At 40.3% G+C, this 13,722-nt stretch overlaps 2 protein-coding genes across 2 annotated transcripts in view; both read right to left on the bottom strand.

The window, feature by feature from the left end:
* grm2b (glutamate receptor, metabotropic 2b) overlaps positions 1-11,390 on the bottom strand; it is a 28,752-nt gene extending 17,362 nt beyond the window's left edge. Inside the window, exons 1-2 of the mRNA XM_077529357.1 lie at positions 10,355-11,390; positions 5,680-6,287 (exon numbers count right to left, since the gene is read on the bottom strand). Coding sequence (XP_077385483.1) covers positions 5,680-6,192 — 513 coding nt within the window. The 5' untranslated portion in view covers positions 6,193-6,287; positions 10,355-11,390. The remainder of the gene's footprint in view (positions 1-5,679; positions 6,288-10,354) is intronic.
* A 1,407-nt stretch (positions 11,391-12,797) lies between these two features.
* The window catches only part of tex264b (testis expressed 264, ER-phagy receptor b), a 36,963-nt gene continuing 36,038 nt past the window's right edge, over positions 12,798-13,722 (bottom strand). Inside the window, exon 6 of the mRNA XM_077529448.1 lies at positions 12,798-13,231. Coding sequence (XP_077385574.1) covers positions 13,211-13,231 — 21 coding nt within the window. The 3' untranslated portion in view covers positions 12,798-13,210. The remainder of the gene's footprint in view (positions 13,232-13,722) is intronic.

Consider the following 13,722-nt stretch of genomic DNA (forward strand, 5'->3'; position numbering starts at 1 on the left):
TATTATTAAATTTATTACTGCTAAATTTTGATGTGCACAAATTCCCTCAGTACAGGCTTTCCAAGTAAAGGGTGGTCAAATCACATTAAAAATAATTAGTGGACTTAAAGGAATTTTAAATGAAAGCACAAATTTTGGGAAAAAAAAACAAACAAACAAAAAAAACTAATTAATTGAAACAATTTTACCTCATCTGTGAATGACCTGGCCTTAAATGTTCGTTTTAAAAAATAAAATGGAGCCCTGAGTTCAACATTTTGACCACCCTTGTTGTAAGGTAATATATAGTAGAGGTTGGAAATGTTAACATTTTGTGCAACGTTAGAGGTATTGCATATTTTTCTGTACATTTTGCTCTAATTTCAAAACAAGAAGGATTGGATCACCACTGGAATTTCCGCTATTGATGTAAAAATTTGCTATTGGAATGGAATGTGAATTGGCCATTAAGACAAGCAGTGTAAATGCGCATCGGCAATCAAGACTAATTCCATCCTCCACCAGATGGTCACAACTGCTTCTTTTGTATTATGCTAAGACTTGACAAGGAGGACAAAAAATAAATTAAAAAAAATAAAAAGAGGATGAAAGTGCCTCATTATGAGCGAATCCTTGTCAGGCTCACGAGAGATTGGCTCATCATCCGTTAGTTTCCTTTCTCGCACACAGGTGGATGTTTTGCCGCCCGCCAAAGCAGAAATCTCACAGATGGCGGGAATAGACGCTTGTCCGAAGTTTACGAGGATCATTCTTGGCAGGTCTCCTTTAGACATGCAATTTTCGGTATGAAGTAGGGCTGGGTTTTAAAAAACGAATAATTGATATTGAATCGATTTTATATATCTCTTTTATTAAGAAAATAGAATTTTAAAGGCCATTCTTTGTATGTTTTCTTGAAATTTACTGTTCACATGAATTTAAAAGCATTTTCTTACATTTTTTTGAAAGACCCAACTAATTGCAAGAATCTTTTACATTTATATTTACAATTATTGAATTAGATAATGGAAATCTTTTCATCTCATCCTTGCTGATGTGAATGTCTGTGTAACATTTCATTGTGCTTCATTGGAGATTAAAACATGCGTTACATTCATTAATAAACCAAATCATTTGACCACTTACTGCCTCCGCAAAATTTAATTTGAAATTTGATTTGTGGAGTTTTTATCATGTACTTATACATTGAAGAATTGACGTGCCATTAATTGATATCAGATTGAACTGAAGTGAATTGGGAAAAAAATAGAAAATGAATCAAACTGAACTCTTGTGAATCAACATCAAATCGATTGAGGAAATTAGACAGTATGTTATATACATGATGGAAAAAAAAATATTTTCCACACTTTTAATGCCAAAATGTATTTGCCATTATAAGTCATAAATGACATGATTTGCAACATATTTCTTCAGAAGCTAAATTCATTCATTCAATTTTCTCCTATGTCTTATTATGCTTTTTTTTTTTTTTTCATGAAAATGAACACATTTGATCTGGTGTAATGTGTCAAGATTTGGCAGCCATTTTGCATTCACACAATAGCAGAATGCAAAATAAATGGTATCATTTCTGAGGTATGTGTGAATTTATTAAATGTTGGAACTTGCATAAAACTAGTATGTCTTTTTGTTATTGCGATGGTATGCAGACAAGACTGCAATGGATTATTACTATAGTATATTGTAACTCTGTGAATTAATTCTCAGCAAATTATGCAAAAAGTACGGAAACATCACACAGTTAAAAGATTCAACCTGAATTTTCACCCTCAGATTTTTGTGAGCAGCGTATAAGCTCCTGGCTACTCTTTTTTGCCTCCATTCACAGTTGGTATCAAAACAGACAGTTGAGCGCGGAATAAGTTTCATTTTGTGCCTGGGTGGCCTCTAACACGTTGACAGTCAAGTGGTGCAAACACGCTGTTCTTTTGACAGAGGCGTCGGCATCACAACAAGGAAAGGAGGTCAGCATTGCGCCTGTGGCTTTCAGCGAGGACGTCCCGTTGTTTGAATGGACTTTAGAAGATGCTCGTCATTCAGCATCATACCTACTGGACTCCTGCCCAGAACTGAACGTGTTAAATCACGCAGTAGTCTTATTCAAATCATCACCGCTTCCTCCTTCCATATGTTCCTTTCTGTGTGGAGGTGCTGGCAATTACAGTGCAAAAAAATATGTTTTTATACTCCCACAGGGAGAGGCAAAGGAACTACAAATAGATTTGGTTATGAGATGCCATCCAACTCACTTCTCCAATGCGAAGCACTAAAAAGCAAGCAGAGACTCGGTAGAAACAAGCTTACATGTAGCAAGATGTCAAAAGCAGCTACAAAGTCATATACTGTAAAATGTATGCAATAATCAAGGTTTGACTGCTACAATATATTATTCAGTGGTGTCCAAACTACGGGCCGGGTGCCATTTGCGGCCCGCCGTCCATTTTTTAGTGGTCCGCGACATATGCTAAAAATGGAATTTGACTCAGTTCAAATAAAATAAAAACAAAAATGTTTGGAGATGGTCAAAGAAAGAAGGGAAGGTGTTGAAAAACACAGGTGCTATTAAAGGTTATTTTAGTTAACTAAAATTAAAAAAACAATTTCGTTAACGGAATAAAATAAAAACGAAGATGCTTTTTAAAAAAAGAAAACTAACTGAAACTACATTTTATGTTTACGAAACTAACTAAAACTAACTAGAATTATAGTAAAAATGTCCTTCGTTTTAGTCTTTGGTAATTAATTTAATGCTTGAGCCTTTGGGGATGATTTTAAATGTGATCTTTAGTAGATTTATTTTGATATAAACCGGAATAATGACGTCACGCCCTTAGTGTTTTTTAAATATTGCGCACAAGTAATACACATAAAAAAAAACTAAAACTAATACTGAAACTAACTAAATTAAAACTAAGGCTTTATTAAAGAACTAAAACTAATAAAAAACAAACAGAACCACCCGGAAAACTAATTAAAACTAACAATATTAAAAAAAAAACTAAACTCAAAACAAAATAAAAACTAAAATGAAAAATTCCAAAACTATAATAACCTGCCATATTACAAATAAATTGGTTTATATACTGTAGCATTTTCATAAATACGCAAAAGCACAAATAAATTATTTGTACAATTTTTAGGACTAAACACAATTTCTCTTCATAACATTATGTGGCCCTTGCGTCCTTCTGATTTTCTGTATGTGGCCCTCAAATGAAAAAGTATGGACACCCCTGATATAATTCATTTGTATCATACTATAGAAATATGACATGCCCACATTTCTTCCAATTGTAATAATGGAGCTGCCATCTTAATGGCATCATTCTGATGTCAAAACTCAGTGGACTCACTCAACTCCGCAAAACCATCTTCTTTACATTCTGCCCTTAAGCCTTTTTTAATGTAAGCAAGAAAAATGCATCCATATTTTCATCCGAGCTTTCAATCAAAAAGTTGCTCTTTTTTAGTAACTACGTTTGAAGAAGAAAACTAATGCATACGTTACACAACAGAAACTTTCAGGGTACTTCAAAGATGAAAGTAATTAACGGCGTCAATAATAGATGAGCACTGTGCGCGTTAGCACACATGTGCAACTACATTTCCGCAATATGTAGCAGGTTACATAATTCGAGAACACAGTATACGCATAAACGAGCTGTTGCAAGTTGATTCATGTCAACTAGGCACACAAATCCGCATACTGTACATACAGGGCGGCAAATACGCTGATTAACATGCGTAAACACATCTGCATATTCATGAGCTCACTTAGTCACCAACACTTCAGGTGTTATGTCAATTATTAATGCTATGCCGCGCGGGGTGTGTTTACTACAACACACAAGAACATGTTGACTATCTCGCAATAAAGAATGTGGCACTTTTTTTCCCTCCACCGAGTTGAGGCTTGAACTCATTTTGCATTAATTTGCATTTTCTCATTATGTACATTTTTATTACAAATAAAACAGGGGGAAAAAATGCTTTTTCATGAGTGTATTTGTAACAAATATGTGTTTTGTTTGGGGGGAAATAAATGATCAGATTAGGCACTAACATCAGTCTCAATGATGTAGTGCATCATTGTCGGGTCGGCATTATGTAATTGTTAAGAGCAATATGTGAGGGCAATTGGAATGCAAAAAATTATGCTTGAATGAATTACTTAGAAAAATGTTGTTTTATACAGTAGATGGACTAGTGGCTAGCACATCTGCCTCAGAGTTTTGAGGTTCTGGATTTGAATCTTTGCTGTGGAACTTCCTGTGTTCCTGAGTTAACATAATCTCGCCTCTGCTTGCATTGGCTTTCTTCTTCTCTTTCTCTGGTATGGATTTTCTGCCACATTAGATTGTCCATAGGTGTGAATATAAAAGGTTGTTTATATTGTATGAGCCCTCTGGTTTACTGACAACCTTTTCCAAGGTGTAACCTGCTTCAAATTCAGCTGGGGTACACACAAGTTCAGCCACGACCACAATGAGGATAAGTACGAAAGGTGATGGATGGATGGATGGATGGATGGATGGATGGATGGATGGATGGATGGATCGGTGGCAGGATGTGTGGGTTGGATGGTTGGCTGGAAGGATGAACGGATGGATGGATGGATGGATGGATGGATGGATGGATGGATGAACATATGGATGATGTATGGACAGATAGATGGATATATACTGTGGATGGATGATAGAAGGATTGGTGTGTTGAATGGATGGATGACGAGAAGGATGAACATATGGATGGATGGATGGATGGATGGATGGATGGATGGATGGATGGATGGACGGACGGACGGATGGATGGATGGATGGACGGATGGATGGATCGGTGGCAGGATGTGTGGGTTGGATGGTTGGCTAGATGGATGGATGGATGGATGGATGGATGGATGGATGGATGGATGGATGGATGGATGGATGGATGGATGGATGGACGGACGGACGGATGGATGGATGGAAGGATGTGTGGGTTGGATGGTTGGCTAGATGGATGGATGGATGGATGGATGGATGGATGGATGAACATATGGATGATGTATGGACAGATAGATGGATATATACCGTGGATGGATGATAGAAGGATGGGTGGGTTGAATGGATGGATGACTAGAAGGATGAACATATGGATGGATGGATGGATGGTTGGATGGATGGATGGATGGATGGATGGATGGATGGATGGATGGACTGGTGGCAGGATGGGTGGGTTGGATGGATGGCTGGAAGGATGAACGGATGGATGGATGGATGGATGGATGGATGGATGGATGGATCGGTGGCAGGATGTGTGGGTTGGATGGTTGGCTAGATGGATGAACGGATGGATGGATGGATGGATGGATGGATGGATGATGGACGGACGGATGGATGGATCGGTGGCAGGATGTGTGGGTTGGATGGTTGGCTAGATGGATGAACGGATGGATGGATGGATGGATGGATGGATGGATGGACGGACGGATGGATGGATGGACGGATGGATGGCTGGATGGATGGGTGGCAGGATGTGTGGGTTGGATGGTTGGCTAGATGGATGGATGGATGGATGGATGGATGGATGAAAAGAACAAAGATGAATGGATGAAAGTGAGTGCACATGGTGCAAAACTGTTGTGTGTACTACAAACTCGCAACATATAACTGTACTGCTGGCTGAATTTGCATTTACCTGGATAGAAACGTCACTGTAGGATCCGCCGATGACCCCCGAAATGGCCAGCGGGACCTCATTCTGAATGGGTCGCGACCCGTCCGGGCAGATGAAACCTGGGTCGTGCACCTTGGTGAGGGACGCCCTGACAAAATCGAGGGACTGCTCCAAAGCGTAGGTGTCCTTGGAGCAGGTGTCAAGGATGTGCGCCCCCAGCTGGAGCCCGGGAAGGATGCGATCGCTGGAATTAATCTCGTCCAGCGCCAGCAGCATGGCCTCCAGTCTCTGGATCCCTCGCTCCTCGTTGATTTTACCACAGTCCTCCGTCCCTTCGCCTTTGTGGTGCACCGGGAAAAGGCCGCCGATCACCAGGTCGCCGTCGATGAGGATCTCGCGCTTGGCCGCCGGGGGGAGTCTGGACATGCTGGGCAGGCTCCCCGGGACCAAAAGCTCCAGCAGGAGGATGTGGAGGGGCCAGTAGGAAGGTGCCGGAATGGCCGACGACCGGAGGAGAGCGATGACGCTCAGCATGGCGGGAACTGTATGTTGGGATCAAAGAGGACGGAGGTGGTAGTTTACAGAACGTTTGTGTCTCCTGACACTGGACACAGCATGATGGATGCTTCCTAGAAATGAAATGAAGAATCAATACAAGTCAATACATCCTTGTAGCAAACGTGTGTGTAATTTATCTTTCAATTTACTTCATAAGCATTCAGCTTAGCATTCCCACGCAATTTCTCCCGGAATTGCACTTAGTCTAGTTAATATTGCGTTAGTGGAATATGAGTTAACAGCAAACTGTTGTCACAGAAACATGGAGTAAAGGGGAAAGTCAACGCCCCCCAAAATTCTTGACAATATATGTTCTATGCAGCCCCACATGTGAGTTAATATGAGTTAAGCAGTAAAATCCAGCAGTTTCTATCAATATCAGAAGGCGGCCATTTTGTCATTTGCTGTCGGGTGAAAATGACACCACAGTTGCTCAGGTCTCAGGTAACAACCAATCAAAGCTCAGCTTCAGAAAACCCACTGAATTGCCCTGAGCAACTGTGATGTCATCTTCAGTCGACAGCAAGTGGCAAAATGGCCGCCCCCTTGAGATGGGGAAAAAAACGGCTGGATTTTGCTGCATAACTCATATTCCACAAATATGATAGTAAGAATGTCATGTTTAGACTTGTGATGTCACATGTGTGATTTTTTTTTTTTGCGGCAAATTAAACGTTGCTGATGGGATTTTACGGTAAATATAAGGCAAACGTGAAATTGTTGCGGTGTGACATATCCAAGCTGTAGATATTCCAGACACTTCCCGAGTGAGGATTTTCCCAGCTTACGAGGAGATGACACATAGATGGTGGTGCTCCTCAATGAAGGGGGGGTTGCCATGGTAACTTGCTGGGTTCAAAAAAAAATAAGTGCGGGTTGGACTGCAGGGAAGCGGGCAGTGTATGCTAATATGGATCTCGACAGAAGCGAGCGTACTGGTTTTTGATTTGTTGAGTTGTTGTGATGTCTAATGAGAGTGCTCATTAAATTATTATGGTGATGCCAAACATGTTTATTTATTCATATTCCATTGTTGTCGTTAAACTTTTTTAGTGCGTCCACACCTTTTAGCACACGCTGCCTAATATTTCCTAAACAGGCGCTCACCCAAAATACTGTTAAACAATGTTGTAGGCAGCAACGCCCTGAAATGTTCTCCAAGAATATTCTGACATCCGAAGACAACAGGAAGGTACGAGTCTAATGAATGCTGCATTCCCCCGCTCGGGATAAATATTACATCAGCTTGTGGGTGGCAGCTCCAGCGACGCATTGATGAATGCACTGCTTTGTATCCAGCGAGGAGGTTCGCCCAGAGTGCGACGACGTGATCGAAGTCGCGTCTGGGGGCGCGACGCGGAGATCACCGAGCCGGCGATACGTTTGACCTAACAGAGTCAAGGTCAGAGTACCACTTGTATGGGGGGGGAAAAGAAAAAAAAGCCTAATTGCTCTTCTGCGTTGGAGCAGATGGCAGCTTTCTGGTTGCAAAGGCAAGGTCGCCGTGTGAATTAATGGCGCCATAAGGAACAGCCAATTAGGCGAGCCTTTGTAAAGTAGGCCAAATGGAGGTTGGAGGTCCCGCGAAGCCCTAAGAAGTGCAAATGCGGCGCGGGCATGAAACGCACGCCATCAAAAAAACACATTTCCTGATTTGAAAGACAACCGGGGGCTCCATCAGCCTTCAAATGATCCCATCAAGCCTTCAATCGGGCCATTAAAAAGACGCGTTCGTGCGGCCAAAGTTCAAACGTCAGAGAGGAACTTGTCCAGTCACCACGAGCACAAAAGATTGCCTTGATAACGTCTTTCTTCATTGTCTCGTCCAAATTTAGCCAGCGTGAGTCAGTGCAGACTACCTCTCAGCGATGCTGTGATTGGCACGTACAGTCGAGCAAGTGCGCGCGACATCGTGTTACTGTAAGTGATGTGTGAAGATGTTAAGTGGGAGCCAAGCATAACGAGAACCACCTGTGCTCGAGTCCAACATTCCTGATGCATTCATTTTCTACAGCGCTTGTCCTCATTAGGGTCACACAAGTGAACTTTACATTCTCACAATTTTTGGGTCGTTAATTCCATATATAGACAAATAAGTAGGGCCGGACCGATATGTACTTTTTGAGGCCGATGCCGATACCGATTTTTGGTAGAAAAAAAAATACAGATTACCGATTAATCTGCCAATACTAAAAATATATATAATACAAATACTGATGGCTAAGGCTGTTTGAAAGTGCTATATAAATCAAGATAACTGTTCCTGTGCGTTTTGGCCTTTTGGGGGCAGTGTGGTGCCATGCATCCATGGCGTACACACTTAAAGTGAGTACAGAAGAAGGTTGCGATTGAATTCTATTAAAAAAACAGATACAGATAGATAATAAGAGAGAGTAAGCAGAGCACATTGGCATAAACGATTTACTGGAGATCCCCCTGAGCTAAGGTCCCATTGATGTTGTCATTTTTCAGAAGAAAATTTTGGTCCACCTCCAAATTGTACCACATCTGGGGATATTTCACTTTGGAGTGGCCAGCTTCTACCGTCATTATTTAAAGGGGAAGCTAATGAATATGAGTTAAACAGCAAAATCCAGTTGTTAAGCAGGAAATTTCAGCCATTTTTATCAATTTCAGAAGGCGGCCATTTTGTCACTTGCCGTCGACTGAAAATGACATCACAGTTGCTCAGGTTTCACGTAACAACCAATCACAGCTCAGCTTCAAAAAACAGGTGAGCAACTGTGATGTCATCTTCAGTCGACAGCAAGTGGCAAAATGGCTGCCCCCTGAGATGGATAAAAACGGCTGGATTTTGCTGCTTAACTCATATTCCACAAATGTAATATTCATCAGAATGTCATGTTTAGACTAGTGAAGTCACATTCAAGAAATGTTTAAGTTTGAATTCCTCTTTAACAATGTAATTAGTATTTTGGCTTTACTTTTTACATTTAACTTCACTGCAGTTACTGTAATTATTTAGTTAACCAATCTGCCAATAAGCAGTTGACTTTGAGAAAAGATGAACACTAGAATCTAGTGTACAGAATTAATTTATTAATTACAATTAATTGTAATTCATTGTTACCGCGTGAATTACAATTAATTCACTTTTTTTTTTTTTTTTTTTTGCTGACATATAATATTGTAGCCGGTGGTTGTAAATGAGATTTTTAATTGGCTGTTTTGGATGTGATGTGAATGTTCAGTATCATTTGAATAAAACCACTCAAAGGTTGCATCATTTACCTTCGATTTATCTGACACTAAACATGTGCACACTTTGGCGGAATCCTCCAATGCACAAGGATTGACATTTAATTTTGTGCGTATAAATCACGCTAATAATAGCAAGAGCGGTACTTGTCCTATGAGATGTCGTTTAAAAAAAAAAAAAAAAAAAAAAACACTGACAAAATGATCATTTATTACTGAGAGTATTGTGCATGCGTGTAAAATAAATCAAGTGGGATTCTCTATGAAATCTGCTCTCAGCTAACAAGGAAAACCAACTTGTAACTAACTCCCTTTATCCTCATCTCATGAGCCTCCACATTCACTTGACAGCTTATGCTTTTGATTGGTGTGGCATTCCAGTGCTCAAAGGTGTAGTGTGCCATGCGACTTGTTTGTTGATTTTCACTCTAAACAAGCAAGTTGCGTGTGGAAGAGAATGGCAGAAAGTGACAGTGACAGCTCCAGCCGCTTGTCATCAATCACTGTCAAGCGCTCACATCCGATGGCCAATAGATTAGGTACACGTGCACAGTTCAGGCTGTTTGTTTTTACACCGTTGTAAAAGACAAACACTCTATAATAGGCTAACAATATTGTGGTATGAATCCTTTTTGTTTGCATTATAGGCTACTAAAACCAGTTTTTTTTTTTAATCATGCGAGTGTATGCAGCCAGGTGCACCTAATGAAGTGCCCAGTGAATTGAATGTTGTGTTTACATATTTCTTAGCAAACAATGCAAGTATAAAACGTCATATTCAGACGTGGATTATTGTTTCTACTAGTATTTAATAACTTTGTGGAATGGTTTTAGTTATATTACCTAAAAGTGTTAATCTACAGGTAAGGTATGTCTCATTCAGGAGATACGTATTAAAAAGGGAAAAGCAGTTTCTTACCTAAAACGTTATTGGCGTTGAGCTCTCCTTGGCGACCGCGAACGCACCGCGAGCCGCTTCATGTGACCAGCAGCGTGCAGATGTTGTCCTCTTTGGAACGTGTTTGCCAGGCTCCTGCTTGGATCTGTCCTTGGTTCTGAAGTGTTTGCGTACACTGGCAAAAAAAAACTCCTTCGTCCTCTCCAACTTGCCAGCCGTCGGACCACCGGACCTGCAAGCCAGGGCAGCCTCGCGCAAACTGGGCGCTACAGAGAATAACCGTGAATAAAGTGGCGGTTTGTTTTCTTTTTAAACAACTTCAAGAGCTTTTCTCGTCGGGAAGGGGTGGGAAGGAACTTGAAAACAAGAAGGAGCTGGAGAATCTTTAGCTGGTGGCGGCGGAGGTGCAACGCGGACGCGCCTCTGCTGCTCCACTGAGCGCAAACGCGACCACGCTGCGCGCTCCCGACTGTCAGCAGCTTCCAAACAAAAGCCCAACGAGACACAGGCTCGGTTTTAAACTACAGCGTGGCGAGCAGCAGCAATCACATAAAAATACATTAATTAATTATCTTAATTTTAATAAGAATAATATACAAGTATGAATTAAAAAAAAAAAAATACAGTCAGTTCCCCTCTCCTATTTGGTGCTTGGGTTAATTAAAACAAATTGTAGTCATACAATAAGAGAGCTTTCATTAAGGGCGACAAACTCATTCACCTTTCTCACTGAATCCCAAACATACTCCAGTTGAGTTTTGCATGCACTCTAAAGCTGGAGGTTCTTTTGTCTTTTTCAGCCCATCCTTTCATGGAATAAGTCGCCAGTAGCTCATTTGTAAGGGTTCGGGCTTTGAAACTGGAGGGTCACAGTTCATGCCAACATCCCCCCCCATAGAGATGCTGATCTCATTCCTGTCCTTAAGCAAGGCAGCATGCACTCACATCCCAAGCTCAGACACATTACAATATTACATAACAGTATATGGCAGGGGTCAGCAGCTCCAACAGCCATTTGAACACATTTCATAAAGAAAAGGAAACCCTTTTGACATCCGAAATTAAAATCATTTTTTCAGCTTTTTTTTTGTTGTTAATTTTTTTGCTGCAGACAACCTCCCCCCCGATCCCTTCCCAATAAGATTGTGGTCTGGCAAATGTTCCGTGCACCACCACAAAGAACTTCTGAATATAGGAAATGGCCAAGATGGCAGTGTAGACCTTCATCTTTAATTTAATAGCTTTGACTTGAAAAAAATAAAAATAAAATCATTTACCGAGCATAAATTACAGCCCCTTTCACGCAGAGTAGCTGGCGCAAAAGTAAGAAGTCACGTGGTGGCCCATTCCTTTGTTACTTCAAGACAAATGAAGTTAATATCGGGTATTGAGTTGCTGCTCAATTGAAGCTACCAATGTGAAGTCCAGGGAGATCCCCAAGCAAGTGAAGTAAAACAAGATAAATCTATAAGAGACGAGGAAAAAAAAAAACATTCGATGTGACCAAATAAACAGAAAGACATAATGTACTGGTGAGCTCAACCTGGGACAGATTGCATGCATCTTTAAAAATAGAATGTATAACCGGTAGCAACGGGCAAATTGAGATGTGTGTGTTTTTTTTGTTTTTGTTTTTTTGTCTACATAAACAGTTTTGAAATGCCGGAAACAAATCATCGCAGTATATGGTCAATTTGGAAGCCTCTGGTGGATCTAAGAGCAGATTTAGTACCAGTCACAAGAAGGAGTCATGCCATATCATGAATGACAAAAGTATCTGGGTCATTTCTATAGGGATGCTCAGTATCACTTTTTTCAGACCGATACTGATACTCAACTCTTTAGTCACAAATACCGATACCAATTACCAATACCACTAGTACATAAAATTCCCGCCCAAAAAATACATATAATTTTAAAGAAAGACCTATAAAACCCAATACAGTATTTTTCCTTAAAATTCCATGAAATTAATGGCAATTTTTGTCCCCCTAATTTCTCATTTCTAGTTCCTGATTATAAAACAGCACTAGAGGGTTGCCAACACTGGAATCGGCCACCGTCACGAGTGCCGATACCTTAAAATAAGTCTGGTATTAGCACCGATACCGATACCTGGTGTCGGTATTCACCCATCCTGAGTCATTTCAAGTATTGTGACCATTGGTGCAAGACAGCAGTTTCATGTATGTGCATTTGAAATAAACCACACATTTGGGACAAACCAAACCAAACAAAACTCTGACTGGAACTGTCCCAGCCCACGAACAGCGGGGAAAAACAAATCAAAAGAAACAAAAAAAACAAAAAACAATTGACGCCAATTGAAATGCAAACCCCCAAATTCTTCTTCTTCTTCTTAAAAAAAAAGAAAAAAAAGTGATAAACGTTGAATACATTTAATTACATTTAATGTCTTGTTTCGCAGAGCTAATCAATGACATCACTGATCGATCGTGCACATTAAGACATTACAGCCGATCACCAACTTTGCATATATGCAAAATATCGTCCAATCCCGATCCAGCTGATCAAATCAGTGTAAAGTCTAGTTTTTTTGCTTGTGGTGCACTTCCAAATGTGAAAGGCCCAAAAGCACTATTAGAAAAATAACAGTTCTTTTGAAACCTGAAAACAAGGAAACATAAGCTAGATAAAAAAGAATAACAGCACGGCGGGAAACTAAAACATAAAGCCAGGAACCACAAGAAACAAGTGTTGACTCTACTAACATGAAACAATTAACTCTTAAAACGATGACTTGTTCAAGACACGACAGAAGACAAAACAATCTGATAAAAGGACAAGGGTGGATGCAGACTATTTATACATGAGGACATGAGACAATCAGGGGCGGGCCTAAGAATCATGATGACATCAAGGCAGGAAGTAAAGTTTCTGAAATGAGACGACACAATTACTACAAAATAAAAGCCGATATGACAAAATGAAAAGAAGGAATACAAATTTCATATAAATGACAAGACAAGCACAAATCACTTTTTTAAATACGCCATTAAAACTCTCTTTTTTTTTTGTCTTATCTAGCCATAAATGATGTGCAAAATATTAAGAATGCTTTCTTGTGTTGGATTGGGAAAGTGTACCCAAAGAAAGGTCCTCGGAGTGTATATTCAAGACCAGCTAAGTGAGCATTTTCCCCATTCCCCGCAGAATACGACATCAGCAGCATTCCTGTTGCATAATTGGCGAGGTGTTCGGCTGCACAAACACAATTAAATGTACAATTCCTCTCAGCAAAGCAACATCAAGAGCTTTTGCACAGAATATGCCAATGCGGCTTCCTTCCTCAAACAGTTCAGCCACCTTCACATACTTCAAACGCGCGCACGCACATTTCATTTTAGGACAATAGCTGCGCAGGAGGG

Source organism: Festucalex cinctus, chromosome 8 (assembly GCF_051991245.1).
Source record: "Festucalex cinctus isolate MCC-2025b chromosome 8, RoL_Fcin_1.0, whole genome shotgun sequence".
In the NCBI taxonomy this organism is placed as follows: domain Eukaryota; kingdom Metazoa; phylum Chordata; class Actinopteri; order Syngnathiformes; family Syngnathidae; genus Festucalex; species Festucalex cinctus.